This window comes from Montipora foliosa, chromosome 8, assembly GCF_036669935.1.
Source record: "Montipora foliosa isolate CH-2021 chromosome 8, ASM3666993v2, whole genome shotgun sequence".
Lineage (NCBI taxonomy): Eukaryota > Metazoa > Cnidaria > Anthozoa > Scleractinia > Acroporidae > Montipora > Montipora foliosa.
The window spans coordinates 24,640,735-24,661,335 of NC_090876.1; the positions used below are offsets into that span (position 1 = coordinate 24,640,735).

Consider the following 20,601-nt stretch of genomic DNA (forward strand, 5'->3'; position numbering starts at 1 on the left):
GTTTTCGTATTTCTATACAAAGATTTTCAAGTTGGTGAGTACTCAAATCAGATCGCAAAGAATAACTAATGTTCGAGTGGACAAAGAAACAAACACCACCGCCAAAGCGACCATTTGTTTTCTTGTCACGGCGAATAATTTCATAGCCAGGAATGTAAACATCACTATCCTTAATCGAGTCTTCAAGCCTGGTCTCGTTAATTGATACAACATCAACGGGTGTGTCTGCGAGCAAGATTCTCAGTTCGTCGATATGTTTCATCAAGCTGGTGACATTCACATTAGCTAGTTTGAATCCACGACTGGAGGGTAAAATGGGAGAGATAAAATCATCAATCTGAGGCTCACACTGCACTTCGCAAGCACTAGAGATTCAAATATTATCAATATGAGTTAAAAAGTTACTGGACAAAATGCTCACCCCTTTTCTATTTAAATTAAGTCCACTCGCATTAAGACACGAAGAGTCAATGTTGATGTGAGGAAGGAAACCCCACCTTCGATTGGAGCACAAATCTTTTGAGCAACTTGTTAATCTTAGTAGCCTTTTTCCACAGTTCATCTTCCTTCCGGACACAAATAGCAGAAATAGAGACAAGAGTCCCCGATGAGTCACTTTCAATCTGGTCCGCCAAGTTCACAATACTCTCAGCAATTTGTTGTTGTGTTTGGATCGACAGCAGGTCATTTGTACCGACATGTAGAATCAAGCTTTCTGGACATTTCCTGGTTATCGGCTTTGGGTAATCTTCCATGTCAGATGTGGTTGCGCCAGAATATGATTTCACTACAAGCTTGTTGGATCTAGAAAGTTTCCATCCTCGTAAATTTTGCACTATGCTGTCGCCACAACAACTGTGAAAGGTTTTCCTTCCGCAATGGCAAAATGGCTCTTTTTTATTGAGGTTGCTTCTTCTGTATTTCGCGAACTCCTTCTTGCGTTAGCATAATTTGCAGGCTGGCGCAACTTTGATGACCTAGTGAAGTTCTTTTGTGTTGTTCCATTGGGTTTGTTTTTCGATCGTTTACCTCTTGTGCTTCTTTCATGGTTTCCATTCATTGTAATTGATTTCCCAGGAGATTCTTGTTGGTCATTAACAGCGCATTCAGTCGAAACCTTAGAACAGGCATAGGACTCTGTAGAGAGAATTCTAAGGGAGTCTAGAAGACAAGCCTTTTCTTCTTCCGGCATCCTTTTTATTTTGTCCTCATGTGTTGCACACTTAAGTTTGTATTGGTTGAGTTCTTGTTCAAACGTCGAAGCTTGTTTGGCGGGGAATTTAAGTTGGGAGTTGATGGATCCAACCGTTATCCGCTATCCAAAGCTTGTGTATTTCGTTTCTGCAATTACACTTCTCCGGTAGCGAATCTACTGTACCCAATTCTGTGTCTGAAGAACTGAATCGCTGTTTTGAATCCTCTAACTCGGCCTTTATCCTCTGTAATTCGTCTCTCAATGACTGACAACCAGAACAGCCTTGGGTGATTTGACCATTTTGACAAGAGGACTTCGCATTGTCTATGAATCTGCTACTGCTTGACTCAATTTGATTTCTGCTGATACTGATCGTTGACTGAGATTCACTATGTTCATCTGGCATAACAACCACTGGTGAATGGTTATGCTGGGCTCCCTCGTTGTTGTTTAGATCAGTCAAAATAAAGATTTCGTCCACGGGTTTCTGGTCGTTCAGAGAGGCGGCGGGCTCGCCGCCATTGTCTTGTCGCCTTTGGAGAGTCTTCGTACTATAGCAGAAGTTAATGGTCGCTAAAGGTGTTTTAAAAACGGCGCATTGAGAGTTTGAAGAGATAACTAGTTCTTGAGCATCGTCTTCATCCTCGTCGAGCGACAATATTCTGTCTTCAATAAATTTTCCAAGGGAATCCTTACTTCAACAGCTCAAAGAAAATCTGGAGACGGAAGACGAGGATACTAGTTCCCGTGGAATTATTAGACTTTGCCTTTCAAGGCGGACGGTTAGAGCCAGTTGTTCTAGACGAATTCCTGAGAACTACGCAGTTCTTATGGAAGAGTGGGATGTTTGCTTGTCCTAACGATTACAACCCGATGTGCGTGCAAGGATAATAGGATGCAAGGCCCAAATGGAACGATTTGAATTGTTCTTTGGTTTGCATCTTGGAGAGCGGCTTTATTCCCACGCCGATAATCTATCTAAGACTCTTCAGGGTGGCTGCTGTCACTAGACAACGCCTGGCAAATCTAACAAAGGAGCTCACAAAAATGCGCACTGATCAGAGCTTCAACCATTTCTATGCTACTGTTGCCCGCAAAAGTGAAGGCCAAGTTGGCGAACCAACACTTCCAAGATAGCGACGCACTCCAGTCAGACTGGTGCACCAAGCTATTCCCAAACTGCCAAAGATCACTTTAGAAGGGTCTATTGTGAGGCTATTGATCTTATCGTCAGTGCTATCGATCAGCGTCAGCTCCTACGCCCAGATGGAGACGACCCTCTTGGTTAAAGCTGCTAATGGTGACGACTACGAGGCAGAGTTCAAGCTTCTTAAAGTATCATACAGCGAAGATGTTGCTACTGGGGCGCTACCTGGGCAACTAAGTATTTTGGAAGTTATGTTAAAGGAGAAAGTATCATGTTTTGACGAAATCCTGTTTCCGGTGTCAGAGGTTTCCAGAAACAAAAGAAGCTCATCCAGGAAGTACATAATATCAGTAAGCTGGTTGCCGTAAATCGTGCCACCAGCACTGGTGGCGAGCCTTCATTTTCATCTGCAGGTCGTCTGAAGAAGTGGCTTTGATCCGAGATGGGTGACAAAAGCTTTAGCAACCTACAATCATGGTAAAAGTGTTGGAAAGGCAGCATCACTTTTTGGTTACTTTTCTTCCAACATTGAATATGGGGGAAGGGGGCCCACAAGAGCATGCATGGTAACTTTTTCCAAATAGTACAGCCAATAGTTTGAATAATCGAATAAAGTGTGAGGTGAAGTGATGCGCGCAACCTTCCCAACAACTTTTGACCACGATTGTAGCAGTGTTGAAAGGTCACAAGCAGAGAACAGAGAACAGTGTTTGTAGGTTTATTTAACGTAATGGCTGTATTGAATAATATAACAAGTGAGGAAGTCTATGTTATATTTATTGGGTTGTAAGTAAGATGGCGCGTAAATGCAAGATAAATGACGTACACTTCCTTAGCGTTTGTTTGTATGGGCCAGATTTTTTAGCCCTACATTTTTAAAATGGTCTCTGCGGTCCATGAAAGTGTTGCTTGTTCTTAGGATTCGAGAGAAAATTATCCTTTAACAGCAAGAGACAGTGCCAGCAACATTACCAGATGCGTGCCTTTGCTGCGCAATAGCTTTAGCTTTTCTCAGTATCCGTCAAATACGATCGTTCTTTTGTAATTTCTATACACATAGTTGCAATACAGATCGCACACTTCCTTGTATTTTGAAGAACCTCTCGGCCATGGGACTCGGTGGAAAAGAGCACCTCCATCCAGCAAGTACTGTATATTCCCTTTAGGATGCTTCTTGGCCCCTTGTGAAAGCTTGGCCCACAGCCTTAAGGTTAATGGCGAGCCGAAAAGAGCTGTTAGATAATATATGTGAATAGTGAATAGTTTTTTTTGAAAAAAACCATTGCAGCCAAAGGGCTGAATTGCGTTATACATTAAATACAAGAGTAGATACTAATAGACAATTGTATACAATAAAAGTTGAAAAAGCTGCGTTTGGCTCTATTGTTTTAAAACTAACATCATAAGTTCGAGAACGTCTTAGATTACACTTAGACTTATGCAAAGGTGGTAACAGCTTATGTAAACGATGAGAGATATCCCCTTCTATTGAGTTAAAGAGTGACTGGCTTAGATGATGGTGACGCTGCTCTAATACTCTAAATTCAGATCACCAGATGTTTTGCGAAGGTTATTTGTAAATTTTGTCTCCACTTCACAACGAATGAAACACACAGCTAATAGGCAAATAAGTTTATTTGGGACGGGCCTTGCAAGAACCAACCCAAACATTACGTGAATAAGAATCTACATAACTCGCTCAATAGCTGCTTGTTGATGGGTCTAAACTCCTGTCGCCGACCACTTGTGCGAATTGTCCATGTGGAAACTTGTGAAGAGTCCATCCTCAAAGCAGATCTGAACATATTACAATAGGTATTTGACGAGTGTTTCTATAGATTGTCCACTACTCTGGACCAAAATCTCTCACGTAACAAATGTGTGTCACAGAACAAAGAAACAAGCATGCAGCTAAAACATAGTCTGGTGGGTTCACAACTTTGAACCGATCCCTATATGCAAACAAAATTGTGCCGTTTAGGCTGGGATATCCACTACTTTAGACGAAAAATATCATGTACAGACACGTCACGCCAGTTAGGCAGGGGAGTCCACACCTTTGGACACAAATCCCCGTACACAACTATATCAGGCCAGATAGGCTGGGGTATCAACAACTTTGAACCAAAAACCCCGTACGAAGCATATCAGGCCAGTTAGGCTGGGGCGTCCACAACTTTGGACATAAATCCCCGTACAAAACATATGCGGCCAGTTAGGCTAGGGTGTCCACAACTTTGAACGAAAAAACCCTGTACAAAAACATAACACGCCGGTTAGGTTGGGGAGTCGGCTACTACGGACCCAACACCCCCATATACAAACACTATATCATGCTAGTTAGGCTAGGGCGCCCACTACGTTGGACAAAAATCCTAAAAGAGAGCACATTACGTCAGACAAGGTGAGTTGTTCATTAAACCTAAAATACAAAAATATCGTACAAGTAGACAACGCTAATTTAAAAGAGGATAATAATAATAATAATACAGGAGCTGAGCAACCGCTCACAATAGACGTGCGATTAGAACGGAGGCCAGAAAAAACCTGCTATAAAAAAAACCCTTGGGGAAAAAAAGCAGGAAATCTGGGTAGGAACCATGGCTCAAGCTCTGGCGGTTTGTAGTCTTTCCTACGGGGGCTTTACAAAGGTAAGACAGCCGATAGTGCAGTAAAAACAAAACATCTTAGACAACTAGAATGAAAAAAATATATATTAAACGGAGCTCTGAACTGGGTTGATTCCGAGGTCTAGATGACTATCACGTGCTACACTTCCCCTTATATACGGTTTTCTCTCTACCTGTGATGCACCAGGCCGCGTTGATTCCCGTGTCGACAAAATAGTTATTTCGGCCTTCTTCGCGAGCTCATTCGTCAAAAATAACATCTCTTTACCTTTTTCGTTAAGTTGGAACCTGTTCTTAATAGCCCAGTGCTCAACTGAGTTCACTAGTTGTTGGGCGAAACTGATTTCACCTTTCTCTACAACTTTCTCTACATATTTCCATAGGCTTGCGCCATCAACTATTAAATCGTTGATAACAAGGATAAATAGCCAGGGACCAAGCTTTGTGCCCTGGGGGACGCCAGAGGGAAACAAACCCCACTGCGACACGCACCCCTCACAAAGCTTCACCCTCTAGTACCGTTCGCTAAGAAAATTCATTATCCAATTTACAACACTTACGGGCAAATTGAGAGATCTTAACTTATCTGTTAGAATCCTAAGATCTATCAGGTCAAAAGCTTTCCTGAAGTCAAAAATGATTATTCTTACAGTAGCGCCGTTTCCGTCGGTGGCCATGGTCCAATTGTTCAGCATATCTAACAGGGCGAGTGTGGTGGAGGATTTAGGCACCGCTCCATATTGACATTCGTCCAGTATCTGCAGCATTGCTGGTTTGACATGCAAACCCACAACAAACTCCTCAGCAATCTTGGATAAACAAGGTGTCAGCGATATAGGACGAAGATCTTTTTTCAAGTCCTTTACAGGTCTTTGCTTGGGCAGTGGTGTAACGTCTGCATGCTTCCATATACTGGGGAGTTGCTGTTCCTTAAACGTGGCATCCAGTTTGAGATGGCGTCGGAACCACAAGCTTTGGCTGGGTTCAGTTTTCTTAGGGTCTGGTAAACTTGGTGGTTTTCAGTAACTTGCAGGAACGTAGGGGACTCATCCAAGAGTAGTGCGACCAGTGGTTCAACCAGTCGGTATTCTTGCATGGGCTCTAAGAAAGCCGTGTTGATGGAATTAGCTAGTTCAAGGTCGTCGAGGTTGCCAGCATCTATCAGATCGTGCAGGTCTCCAGAGCGTGACTGTAGACCACTTAAACGATTTACCTCACTCCGTCATCTCTTTGGGTTGCTATCGTTAAGAGTACTGATCTTGGACTCGTAAAATTTGCTTTGCAACGTTTTCTTTCACGATTAACGATGTTCCTGTAGAATTTAAATTGTATAGAGTCAGGACCCAATTTGTGGAAGGCACTTTGCCTTTTGATGATAAAGGCTTTCACCTCAGTTGTCATCCAGGGAACGTCCCTAACATTCACACGTTTCTTCTTCAAGGACGTAAGGATGTCAAGGCCTGTAGCTATAGCCTGTCTGAAAACGCACCCTAGCTCTTCGCAAGTGTTTAGGGATAAGAAAATTGATTCCCAGTCTAGAGCACCAAGATATCGACCGAACTCAGCTTTGCGACTTTCACGCGTGTCCCTTGTGTAGATAAATTTGTTGGAGGAAGTGGTAATGTAATGCGCGTGCCTCTTTAAGCTTCGGAATTCCAATCCTCGAGTGGATGTCTTCTTGTATCGTCTCCAAGTGACGTTGGTGGCCTGCAATACTGGCTTATACGATCCGTTTCTCGGATGGTAATTAGGACGCCCTCTATTACAAAATTCAGTGTCTCTTTACCTCGCCGGAAAATTGGAATCTATTAGTAAATGAAATTCATACGTCATATAGATGTAAAATTTTTGCGCACACTAAAAAGTTATCAAACTGAACCAAATTGCAACATTTGGGCGCGCTTTCAACATTCATTCACAAGTAAAGTGAGCGAAAGACTTTCTTTCGGCCTTAGCAGAAAACTTTGGACAATTCCACAGAAATTGGTGCCATTTCTAGACATTTTGCAGTACGCTCTAAATGAAATAGATGAACTGACGAATAACTTAAGTTTCATGAGAAAAATATGTTGGAAGCCCTAAGTGATTGAGTGCAATGACGTCGGTTTTTCAGTGAGGTGAAATTCACTTTTAATTCACAACTCAGGTCAATGACAAATGAAGTTTTCTTGAATTACTTAGCCTAAAACATGACCCTACTGTTTATTTAGTTTAACATTTTCTCCTTTCAACGTCTAACTTCGCTTGCGAAAGACACAATTTTTTCGCTAAATACTTCACAAAAAGTATAGTCAACCTGCGCGGACGCTTTCTTCAGGATTGTTGCTTTTGGCTGATTGAAAATTCTTGTGTGCAGTGAGAAATTGTTTCACCTACTAGGCATTACATGATTCGATTGGACTTACCTCGGAAGAAAAAGCAAGAAACTCTTTCTATCTATTTTGAGGGCTCTAATAAAAGTGGTAATTAGTCAAAATCCCCAACTAGGATTTACGGAGACTTTTGATATGTTATAGAAAATATGTTCCTGGACCAAAAACCGTTAAAATACCTCCCGTTTCAATGGCGATAAAATGCCTGGATTATAATGTCGTTGCATGCCCAGAAGTAATTAGAGATATCGCAACTTTGGTCGGAACCCGAAGATCGCCACGATCTAGCTGAAGATATAATGTTGCCAATTCGCCCTTATTCCGAAGTTATCCATCATGTAGATGGAGATGAAATCTCACAACAAGATAACCCTGACCAGAAATTCCCATCGTCAGACTGCCCGACCAAATGAGTGTGAAGATTCTTCAACAAGCATTGCTGTCATCAGGCGTTTCGTGTCTTCACCACAGGTGTAGGGTGTTTAACCAGATTGCCGCGCTGTTTGTACGTGCTTTCTACAGGTCCCGAATACGCTTACCAGCATGTTGCCTCGAGTGTATATGTTGCTGGTAAAATCCGGTCTTAGATTGAATCGGTTTTTACCTAGGTTAAATTGGTAATCTTCATTTTACCTAGCTTGAATACGCACGTACTCATGCAGATGAATTAAAGAAACTTTTATTGGAGCCTAAATTAAGCCTAGAGAAAAATTAGGATCAAGTTAGGATCAGTTAGGCAGTGGTTAAAAGGAAAGGAATAAAAGGATTTAATCCTAACTACCCCATTTTTCCATTTGGAAATCTCCAGAATGGATACTAGAGGATTTTTTGGTTGCACAATCTGTTGGTGGCAAAGCCATGAACTAAGCGGGCAAAGATCATAAAATTCAAAGTTACTAATGTGAACACATCCAAACAGTCAACATGGACGTGAAACGTGTGAGAGAACATGTTTTGTTTTTTAATTCTAAAGGAACACACGCAAGACATACTGAGATTTTAAAAAAAGAGACCTTTGTTACTTGTGCGGTTTAATTTTTACGCTATAATCTTTGTATTATCTATTAAGGGTGATACAAGAAACTGTTTTCTTTTCTGAGGGTGACTTCTGAAGAAACCGAAAAGCTGTTGTATTTCTAAGTGGAGGAAAAGCTGAACGAATTAACTTGTTTGCTTCGAAGTTTTTCAAATTTCTACAAGCTGCAAAATATTAAAAAGCGCCATCTAAATGCCCCCGGTAACTAAGAGTTCAGGATTTGTCGCAGATTTCCTTATTCTTGATCTTGTCCTTCCAGGAAATATTCATTACATCCCTAAGCTATTTCATCATAAAAGCAGGGAAGTTTTTCACCTGTGAGCGGTAGATTGCAATTGACCAGGAATGATGATAGTACGACAGCTCGATACACCTTGAACTTGACTTTGACTGAAAATTAAAACGTGCTGATTTTTCCATAGTTCTTGCAGTTTGAAATCTGTACGCTGCACTAGTGGCCCCCGGGGGGGGGACTCCCATATGAAACAGACGGGGATGCTCGTCGTCTCGCTTAGGGGTGTAAATTTTGGATTTTGGTCTCGCTTAGGGTGTTCCGGGCAAAGTGCCAATAATTTATGCCACCAAGGTCTCGTTTAGGGTTCCGCGAAGTAACACAGAATTACGCGAAGAGAAACAGAAGTCAAATTTCCTTTTAAATTTTCTTTTTAGATAAAAGCATTCGATGATTATGCCGTTTTATCATTAAAACTCATTGTGTGTCGTATTTTTGTGTTTTTAAACGGTCTCTTTTAGAGGTCAAAATTTGCTTCAGCCACGCCTAGATTGGTCTCCTTTAGGGGTTAAATTCAAAATTTCCGACGAGCATCCCCGTCTGTTTCATATGGGAGTCCCCCCCCCCCGGGTAGTGGCCCTTGCTTTATGAAGGTGCTTCTGGTTCAGGAGGCGGGTTAAGGAGCTTAACTGGTTGTCGTTGATCTTCAGACTGTGTTACGCATCTCAACACATCTTCTCAGTGTTCATGTTATAATGTTTACTTATTGGTTTATTTTTCTTTATTCACACACTTACCCATTGAGTCTCAACATTACAACATATTAAGGGGAAAAAGAACTGTAAGTATGCACTTAACTGACCCTAATTTTCCTTTAGGCTTAATTCAGGCTCCAAAACATTTTTCTTCAAATTATCTGTTTGTGTATTCAACCTAGGTAAAGTATCAGGATCACCAATTTAACCTATTGTAGGTAAAAGCGGATTAAACCTAAAACCGGATTCTTGAACAGAAATGACGTTGTAAGAGAAATCATTAGCGCGAGTTTCAATCGCGAATGTCGTAAAGCCAAAACCAAAGTAATTACTTTTGCCAATCCAAAAGGATGAAGACAATCCAAACTCGAAGTAGGTACACGTAGCTGCCGACACAAAGCGCGGGAAAAGGTGCACGCGCGAGCCAAGATTGGCCTTGGCTTCACTTCTGATCGGTTGAAAAAATGGCGCGAGAACAAAAGCAATTCGGTGATTACTTTAAACCGCTCTAAACAAAGAAAAGCAGGTAAAACCAACCTTAACAAAGCTACAACCTGATCAGGGTGAATTTTAAGGCGACCCACAGCAGGTGCCTAAGAAAACCTTCTTCGCTCATTGCGGTCGCAACTTTACGTTCAAGGACAACTCTTATTTAGGCAGAGATTTATGTGTGTCTATAGTTAGACCCTCACCCACTTATATATAGGTATGTATCTTCTACTGATGTCTTTCATTGATAAAATATCTTACCAGCACGGAAATTACGACTATATATTGAGGGAAAGTCACCTGGCCAAATTTGAGGTATTTGTGCATGGGTTTTTTTTCCCAGAACAACATAGCACTCCCAGTGGGAAATATATATATTTTTTTAATCCAAATTATTCATTTGGCTTTCTTAACCTGTAAAGTACTGGACTTAACATTCGAATTTCTCAAAGGCAAAACTGACATACGAAAAAGGCCAAGTTATAATTGCACGAAACACTTTGTCGGTTGTTTTTGAGTTTTTAGATGATTTCAAGGGTCCTTTTAAGTTAGTTTGAAAGGTCAGACATTTCAGACAGAAAACAGTTTTAACCCGCCCTTTTAACAGTTTAGTATGAATATGAATATTCCCCTGTAACGGTCTCCTGTATTAAATTTCGCTAAATGTGATGTTATCATCATGATAATCAGAAATGTTTAAGAAAGCTTGGTTTGTGATTTGCCGAAGAGAGCAGAACACCAAATGTATTTTGCTGTTGTTAACGCTGAGTTCACAGAACAGAATGCACGCCGTCAGTGCAATTTATCGCTGGGCTAAATTCTCAGTGTGCAAAATTAATACTTCTGTAACAACTGTCAGTTGAAATTTTTTTTCAGCCATGTTCGAGTTAAGCAAAATGATTTCAACAGCAAAATGAAGGTAACAACACTAGTGATGTCAAGAGAGGCAAGTCACGGTCAACTTGGCACGGAATCCTGCGTAGACGAACATTATCCAAACTGCGCTTGCTGCTTAATCGACAGGAAATACATCATTCCCAAAATGTTTTACTTATTTTATTTTGCCGGACTTGGCGCCGTGTTGCCCTATCAACCACTGTTTTATAAGGACCTTGGAATACCGGCCAAGAAGGCAGGAATAATTTCAGGTATCCAGCCATTTGTATCATTTTTATTTACTCCAGTGTGGGGTGCCGTGGCTGACAAATTTCAGAAGGGAAGGTTTATATTCGTCATGTCATTTACAGCGCTGACCGCCGTAGGAATAGCTTATATCTTGACTCCAATGCCGCACTGCGAGGATGCATACGGAAGAAGAAGCCTTTGTGCGATACAATCGAAAGGAAATTATTCTATTCTTTATAAATTCTCTCAGCAAATAATTGAGTCACACGATCTAAATCGATGGCCGATACAAGCTGAAGAATCCGAGTCCAATCTACAGACGCGAGAGAGCAAACAACATGAAGTTGATGAGGGGATCGACGTATTTTTGTACTTGTTGTTGGTCAGTTTATTTGGCACCCTCTTCTCGTGCCCAAGCCTTCCTCTGGGAGACGCGGCTGTTGTGTGCAAGTTACGTAAAAACAATGATGTACACAAATATGGCAAGCAAAAGAGGTGGGCCTCTATTGGCTGGGGTGTAGCAGCTTTCTCTTTTGGGGCAATTATCAGTGACAGGTATCTTTGTCCAGACATACCACAACAGAAGGCAGTAATCGACTACAGTCTCTGCTTCTATGGGTCCATAGTACTGAAACTGCTGGCCCTTTTTTCAGGCTTTCGGCTCGACTTTAATATGAACGGGGATAATAAGGGCGACCAAAGTCCTGGAATTAAGGAGGAGACACGTGGTGCCATGGAAGTCTTAAAAGCCATTAGAGAGCCACGTTTTCTTGCATTCCTTGTGGTTGTTCTCTATAGTGGAATGACTTTCGGCATGATTATGGGTTTCTTTTTTTGGCATCTAAAAGACAACTCTGCTCCACATATTTTGTTCAGTATTATCCCAGTGATTCGATCTGTAGCGGATGTTATTGTTTACACAATATCTCCTCATATAATTACCTTAATCGGTGTCCGAAACCTTATTTACCTCGTTCTGGTGGGGTACATAACGCGATTGACTTGTTTCACGTTCGTTAGTAGTGCCTGGGCATTTATTCCTCTTGAGCTTTTGTCCGGGCTGACATCTGCTGGGGGCTGGGCCGCTTTTGTGGCTTTTATCGCGTATCATTCCGTGGAAGGTGCTCCTGCTACGCTTCAAGGTATTTGACCCAAATTACACATTTTACATCTTAACTGACTGAACTGCTAAAGTATATGTCTAGTGTACCATTTTATCTTAAGAACATAAAATTAACCACGCTAACACAAATAATCTTTGTGTCAGAGTGTACCAATTAGAGAGAAACGCAAACGTCTCTCTCAAATTGTAAAATGAGCACCAAAAGTACAAAATTTGGGTATAGGGTATTTCTTTAACATTCATACAAGTTCATTGGTAGTCAGTATATCAGTTATTCAGGAAATTCTTGTGGCAAGAGCATTTTACCCCTGAAAAATCGCTAAAAACACTTGTCTGTTAGTAATAGAGCTGTGTGTGATTTTTAACATCCTCAAATGTTAAGTACGGAAAAGAGGCAGCCACCGAATCACCCTCTGTAGTCCTACAAATCGTTACTTTGAATTAACTTTGAATTAAAGGAGGCAGCGCATCCCAGTGGATAGAGAGCTTGCTTTGAGATCCGGAGATCTTGGGTTCAAGACAGGTTCTGACCACTCGTTGAATTTGTTCCATGTAGTCCCTGGTTCAATTTCCTGGCTGCACTTGTAAATAGCCAATTGGTTTGCCTCCGGCCAGTTGGGATTCTTAATACTCGGAGATATTAGCTATTTGTTGCTCTAAAAACTCCGAGGGTAAATAATTAACAATTATTCTTTGAAATTCGAGGTAAATATTCTGCCACTATTCACCGAGATTGAAAAGAATCATTGTTTTAGCATATACTCACGAAGCAATTTCAACAAAATTTGCAGAAGAAAACCATCCAAAGTCGATTTAATTGGCATCTCAATTCATGCGTGGAAAACGTGCAAGCGGCACAAAGCATGCACGAAAGTGTTCACAGAAGCTTCAAACATGGCAAATCTAAATAACCTTCGTTAAAATCCTCGTCACAAACAGCAAAATGGTCATTTAACACCTTATAAATCTAAATCGAAAGTCTGCCTGTTCAAACATTTTCACCGTTCGATCAAAGTTTTAGAGATTCATTTGAAATGGAAATTGAAAGTGCAGTTGGTAAAGGATCCACACGAAATGGCGGCTCTAATAGTCCATTTTACAGTTATGTGCTTCGTTTCCTGGCCTATGAATGAAAGTGAGGCTGGAGTTGATCTTGTTTTGATAGAAACCTCAGTGCTTTTCTTGTGTAAATTCTTACAATTAGCATGACAACAACATCGTTAACATAAGAAAAGGAGGGAGTTCTGTATCATAAGAAGGTCAACACCAGCCTCACTTTCATTTAAGGGCCAGGTAACTAAGCACACAACTGTAAAGAGGTCTATTGAGGTGAGCTTTGGTTTGTTGTAAAATGACCCGTCTTGTTTCCTTGCAGCCATGTAGAACTTTCTTAAACATTTTTTTAATTCCTCGATTTCAGTAACAATTTCGTTTTGCTGGGCGACCAGCCTTACAAAATAAAATTATTCCGAGTGAAGCAAATTGTTGGCGTGAAGATTGTTTAATCAAGTTAAATTAAGCAATAATTATTTGGAAAAACGAAATCAAACACTGATTGGCAAAAGTTTGAACTCTTCTCTTACCTTTGAAAACTATTAGGCCAAAATTTGTGGCCCTCTTTGTACTCTGAAGCACAGCATCATCTTGTATTCTCAATATTTCCGACTCAGAAATGCTGGCGAGTTTACGCCGGCCATTTTGTTTTGTTTGGATCACGCATTATTCACTCCGTAGGGAGTGGATAATTTCTCCGAGATAGGGAACCAATCAGATTGCTTGAAACACCAAAATCACTGAGTGAGTATATACTAATGATATTTATACTTACTTTACTTAACTGATGCACTACTATAGAAACCTAGCAAATTAAAATTTCTACCCTCTATCTTAGTCAGTTGTAACCGTTTTTATCACAAATACGTATACCAAGTATCCTTAACAAACGTATTTTAATGAGAGAGTTCCTTCACTTTGTTATTGTTAAACAAGTTCAATAGCTACGTGTACTATTGTTCCTTCAGAACTGCAAAGAAGTAAGGATCTAGGCAATTCTTGCACATTTGAATATTAAATACCACTTTAAACATCTGTAGCCAAACTAAATGGCTAACATGGCTAACTAGCGCTTAATTTTCTATACAGGAATCCTTCACGCGGCGTACCATGGTATCGGTCATGGACTGGGGCGAGTCATCGGTGGCTTTCTATTCAGTTCCTTGGGATCAAAAGCAACATTTTCCATATTTGGTGGTTTTGGAATCATAATGTTGATAATGTACTTCACAGTTAACAAAGCCTTCGAAAATACTTAAATGAAATGAAACAAAATAAAACGTTCCTTTTCATTTGTGCAGTTTTTTCACTCGAATTAGGCAATTTTGTTGTGTTATTTATTGCCCGCGTAGAAAGGTTTTTCTTTTCTTTTCGTATTCGTCCCATCATCCTGTTTTTACTGAAACCAGTGATAATTATTAGTAGGAGACTGGGCAAAATAGTGGCAATGTATCGCTAAGGTAAACGCTTCGCCAAAGTTTTTATATCATTTTGTGGTAAAATGTTTGTTAAATTGGAGATATATTTTAATGTGGCAGTGTCGGAGATACTCTTGCTGACTCGCAGGAGGTCTGTATTACGAAAGAATGCACAGCACAGTCCCCAATATATCATTACCTTGCACATCGTTTACTGAACATGATTAGATCCTTCTGTCCAGTCTATAAAAATCTACACATGACAAATAATGACACCATGCCAAGGAGAAAATCACAGAAGCAATGACCTAACCTCAATTGATTCTGCGTGGGTCAGGAACCCATGACCCGGAGCCTACAGCTCCCATACTGGGCCTATGTAACGGCATTTTTACAAACCGGTCTATTTTTAGACTACCTTTTCCGGAAAAAACAAAGGCAGTTCCAGTTCGGTTCGGTAACCCTATGACGTCGGCTTAATTTCTTGTAATTGGTCATCGGCCCACTATGGGAGTCTCATTCGCGGGAAATTCAATCTAAAAATAAATCGGTCTGTGGAAACGCCGTTACACGAACACAGTAGAGTTGTAGGCTTCGGGTCATGGGTTCCTGGTGAGTTCAAGAGTCAAAATTTCTCATTCCTCTCCAGGGCCATCAGAGAGCAGGAATTTGAATCTCTAAACGCTTATATATTACCTTACCCAGTGGAATTATCTTGCCTTTAAACAACTGGGTTTTGGAAGGTATGAGACCAGTCTTGTTTAAATTTCATAGATAGTGTTTATGACAACAAAAATGAGAAGAAAGCAAAAGCTAGCAAGGGCGTAGAAAAGAAAAGCCAATTTCATTCCTGAGATGTGTACAAGTAATCCGCCCATGAAGCCGCCAGTTGCGAATCCCAGGCCCATGTAAACACCATTTAAAATACCTTGAACAGTGTTGGAGACTCCCGGATGTAAGCCAACAAAAGACACACAAGACGACCACAATGCTGCAGTAGTAATTCCTTGGAGCAACTCCGCTGGCAAAACATACCAAGGGCTTTGAATGAAGTAGAAGTAAATAAAACGGAGGGAATAACAAAACAAAGCAAGATAGATGACATTAATGTGACCGAAAAAGCATAGAAGCCTATCAGTTACGAAGAATACACAAACTTCGGCTGCACAGTTGAAGCCGTTAATGACACTAAATAAGAGCTGATCACCTCCTAATTCATGAAGATACCAAAACAAAAATGTTTCTATAAAACCCGTAGCTGATCCGCAGAAAAACGCAATAAAAATAACAAAACAGAATTGAGGATTTCGAAAGACACCAAGACCTTCGATAACTTTGGTAACCTGCGCCTTCTGTGCATCCGGACCATCAAGAAAATCTTCATCCTGATTAAACTGGAATTGAGTTGCACAGAGCAGGGCTATGCTCATTGCCGCTGCGTAAACATAGAAGCATGGACCGTAATCAATAACAACTTCACCGCAGTGATTCTTTACTTCATTGGAGCTGATCGCGGCGCCAATAGAAAATCCACCAACACCCCATCCCAAAGATCCCCACAATCGAACTCTACCATACTTGTGAGTTTCGCCTCGAAGACTTTGAAGAGTGGCTGTATCTGCAAGGGCCTGGGCAGGAGCCGCGATAACAGTACCCAAGACAGTCACCACGAGAAGGTAAATAAATTGCGAAGAGTCGCAGCTTACGTATTTGTTATTGTTGGGGATTGGATCATCATGGAAAGAGTGGTTACTTGAAATGGTCATATTAAAAATGTGGCTTTCGGGCTTTTCCTTTGCTTCTGTTGTGTCATTCTTGTCTCTTAATCTCACACTGCAAGTATCCTGAAAATATCGGAAAGAGAATGGAAAGAATGGTACTGTGGGTGGGGAAGATATTCTTGAGTAAACGTCCGTCAATTTCATGTGCTCACGGCAAACAAAGTTGTTAAGGACAGTTCGATTGCCTGAATATGAAATACCATCCTCGTAATTTGTATTATAAAAATCGCACAGTATTGGATCATTGTCAACAGGAACCAGCAATAATAGGAAGTTTGAAACCAGCCAGCCCAACACAGATACAAGTAAAATAGCCTTGCTCTTACAGAACTGATCAGCACATGCGCCCCATAGAGGCGTACAGCAAAATTGAATTAACGGCCGAATTCCAATGAGTATCCCATTCTGATGTGACGACAATTTTAACTGCTTGTAGTAAACCGGTAAATAAGGAAAAAGCGTCCCAATAGCAAAGTAGAATGAAGTGTAAAATGCTTTGGATAGCCAAGTTCTTTTGTCAACGTTTGAAAAACATGTAAATCCATTTGTGTTTGATCCGTTTCGCTCCTGAGACACCCAGGACATTTCTCTGTAGGACCAAGGATTCAACCTACGATATGCTTGTAGTTAAACCTTATTACAGCCTGATTCCCCAGCCGGAAAAAGAATCACAATAAAATATTTTCCTTAAAAACACGTTATCTTTGTTGCTTAAAGATCCCCCGACGGTTCAGCTTGACGGCGACCACGGTACAATGATTGATTGACTGTCATTCTAATTCAGATACCGTTTTTCAATCAACTCGATTTCCTGATTGTCAGACTTCTTTTTACTTCAGATGGCTACACAATAAGGTACCAACCCTCCTTGTTCAATGAACAAATTGCTTTCATGGTATTTTGTCACGCTTGATCCTCTCTGTATAAGATTCTTCGAGCTGGCACCTGGTGGTGTGCAGGTCAATTTATCAGCATTCATCAGTGAGACTGACTTCGGAAAGCACATGACACCGATTTTCAGATAAATTTCCTTACCGAATGGTCTTGATAGCACAAGTGTTACAATTATCCAAAAAAAAAAAAAAAAAGACAATTAAGGAACATGCTCCGATGTTTCAAGCATCATCATCACCATAGCGAGTATAACTGTAAATCTTTACAAGATGATCGGTATATTTAACTCTCAATACTAGAGATTATTTCATGGAAAATGCGCGCGTACGATTTTTATTCACGAGGTGAGTACTACCAGAAAACGAACGAGTAAAAGCGCAGAGAAGGAGTGAGTTTTGTTTCGTATCAACGAGTGAATAAAAATCGTACAAAGCATTTTTCATGCTGTAATGTGTTTATTTCGTAGGTACCGGGTTTTCTTCTCTTTTTTTTTTTCGTGAAGCGTTTGGTAGACAAATTAATTTCGCACAAATGGAGCGATGAAAGCAATAAAAAGAAATGGTTTGAAATCGCTCAACCGACAATATTTCAGGAAAATCAAATGTTTGTTAATAACGGAAGCCATGCCAATAAACTGTTTAGTGTTATGAAAATAACTCTGCATTTAGTCATCATCAGAGTCGCTTTGCAGTTACTTCTAAAGGCCTCAAATGTTTCTATCTCACCCCCTCGGGACTTGACAAAGTTGTGGCAAGCGTCGAAGACTGATTTACCGTGTTGATGTTGATGTTAATGGAAAAATTACCACCTTGAATAACAGCTCCACTTCCATGGACTGCTTACCGGTATTCTGGGAGTCTAAGCTAACCCCTAAACTTCGAATGGAAGTCCACTGAAATTCATTGCCATCTTTAGTGCTGACGGAGATGATAAATTGCCTGATTTTTCATTCAGGTCAACCGCTGGAATAACTTCCATTTTCCTATCTTCGTCCTTCGTTTTCAAAAATATTTCAAGCAATCTTACATCTCGTTCAAGGTTTTGAGCGGCATTTTTGTTTCCTTGTTCTAAAATAAATTCTTCAACTGAGCAAACGTTAACAGAAGCAAATCGCCCTTTGTGAAGGAATCCAGGTGGCTCTCGGATTCTGGATTCTGAATAGTGGAACCCAGATACCCGAGTAGTGGATTCACGGGTTCCACCAAAATGGGTCCAGGATTCCATCCAAGTCTATGGATTCTGGAGTCCAAACAATGCATTCAGGATGCAACGTTCTGGATTCCGGATTCCAAATCTTCAAATTTTCTAGATTCCAGATTTCGGATTCCTCCACATCAGGCTAAGCAAACCTTCCCTTGCCCATTTTTGGAAGAACACGATTTTTGTGCAACAACTGTCGGGTAACGTTCCCTCACAGGTACCCCAAGCTCGAGATATGAGCAGCTCTTTATTTATAAGGATTTGTACGGGGAAAATAACGATTGTTTCTGTGACCTATGAAAATGTAACGATTTAAATAAAAATCGTCTTACCTTACTTTAGTTGAGTGTTTTTTCGCTCCTGCGTGGTCTTTGAGCCGATTTACGGCCATTCCTGTTAGTTTTTGAGGAACCGGTTTGCTCCCTCTATATATATACTAAACAAGGTTGGGTACTCTCACGAAGCAGTCGATCCGATTCGCCGAAGGAAAACGGCCGTAAATTCTCTCCAGCAGCTCCAGTCGCCTCGAAATTCCGGGTAGAGCACGGACGATAGTTAATTGTTCCTTCCGTGGTCTTTGCTTGGCGTCGAATCTTCACAGAGGCCGAATAAAACGTCGGCAATCTCTGAAAACTTTCCCGTTTTAGCCATCGAAAGAGGCTTTGTTCAAACTTCGCGTTACCCAACGATCAAAAGTTAGCTTAGCGACCCGGCCAGAGACGTCCACTCCGGGTGGGAGACAGTCCTTTGCTCCCATCAAAAATCACTTCCTTGAATTCACTTCCTTGAAATCCTACAGCAAACGTCTTTCTTTAGTTTCACAGATGAACAACAAGGAGTATTGAGAACTGCAGGGTACGAGGGTATTGATTTTTGATGGGAGCAAAGGACTGTCTCCCACCCGGAGTGGAAGTCTCTGGCCGGGTCGTGATTGTTAATCGACAAGGCTGTGCAATACTATTGTGAGGCAATGTTTTAAAGGGTGTTTTCTGGGTCCCAACTGCTGCTATGGTAATGGTACAGTGCCGCTCAAAGATCGTCTACAACTTGGTGTTTGAAAAGTATCTTGAAAACCAATTCAGTGAGCAGTATCTTGTTTTTTAGATTTTGAAACCATATCATAATTCTCTGACCCAGTACATGATGTGACAAAGAGAGATAAACTGGAGTAGAATTTGAAATATTTATGAAAAAGCTGAAAGATGAAAAAAATTCCACTCGATAATTTTTTGAAAATTCACTTTAAGAATGCAAAATAACGCTTTTCACTTGTTTCCAAACAAATCAGCGAAGGACGCTTGATGAATTTTTTTTGACATAAACCTGACAAAATCTAACAAACTCTATTTCCGGTTGTCTAATTTTGATTCATTATCCTGAGGAGCGGCTCAGGTGGCATGTGTGGCATTAAGGCGGAGCACTCGGCTGAACATCTGTTCTGAGCCTCCTAAAGGATAAGGATATGGCATCTTTTGTAATACGTTAAACTAAGTAATTTGCAATAAACTTGAAACTTAAGGATATGCCATTACAATGATGCAAATTTTATTTTCTAGTAGACTGTCAGTATAATAAAACATGTATTTCTACATCGACATACAATGTGTGTATGTATACATAATTATTGGAAATGTGCATACCTTGACGGATGTTCCTTTGCTTGATTTTGGAAAGCAGTGGCAACTTGATTTTGGTGTATGGGTGCTTTCCTCATGGTGATTTTTTAACTCACCAGGACAAGACATTACCGAGAATGGTGGAATTAATGGCTTAATTGGTACATTTTCGAAGGGAATTCTATAACCTTTTTTCTTGTCAATGTGACAAGCAGTTTGAGCATCCCCTTGCCTCGATGTCAAAGGAGAAAGGGGATGTCTCCTTTTCCACAAGTGTTTTGCTGAAATGCCAAATGATCACTTTTTTTTCCAGATTGATTCCACCCTTTTATGACAAGTGTCCCACAATGCACGAGAAAGACCATCATCTGCCTGGACTTAAAGTTTGGTCGAAAACGTCTTCAAATATTCTCAAAAATTCACCATAAAGGTTTCACTTTCTCTGTTTGTTAACAAAAACGTAAGAACGCAATCGACAAAAGTCGTCAACTGTTTCTTTCGGGTGGCTCAACAATATTATGAAGAGAACACGAGC

At 40.7% G+C, this 20,601-nt stretch overlaps 2 protein-coding genes across 3 annotated transcripts; one reads left to right on the forward strand and one right to left on the reverse strand.

Annotated features, from left to right (window-relative positions):
- The first annotated feature begins 9,323 nt into the window (after nucleotides 1-9,323).
- Nucleotides 9,324-14,935, forward strand: LOC138013411 (major facilitator superfamily domain-containing protein 6-like). 2 transcript variants are annotated; one of them, XM_068860482.1, is made up of 3 exons: nucleotides 9,324-9,453; nucleotides 10,733-12,123; nucleotides 14,247-14,935. In XM_068860482.1, exons 2-3 carry the CDS (start codon nucleotides 10,770-10,772, stop codon nucleotides 14,414-14,416), a joined length of 1,524 nt encoding a protein of 507 aa, XP_068716583.1. In that variant the 5' UTR covers nucleotides 9,324-9,453; nucleotides 10,733-10,769; the 3' UTR covers nucleotides 14,417-14,935. The 2 variants fall into 2 exon arrangements, with proteins under 2 accessions (XP_068716583.1, XP_068716582.1); XM_068860481.1 differs by lacking the exon at nucleotides 9,324-9,453 and adding an exon at nucleotides 9,995-10,073.
- Nucleotides 14,936-15,095: 160 nt separating this feature from the next.
- LOC138013410 (major facilitator superfamily domain-containing protein 6-like) lies at nucleotides 15,096-17,580 on the reverse strand. The gene has a single exon (XM_068860480.1). The coding sequence runs from the start codon at nucleotides 16,939-16,941 to the stop codon at nucleotides 15,337-15,339; it is 1,605 nt and encodes a 534-aa protein (XP_068716581.1). The 5' UTR covers nucleotides 16,942-17,580; the 3' UTR covers nucleotides 15,096-15,336.
- Between the last annotated feature and the right edge of the window lie 3,021 nt (nucleotides 17,581-20,601).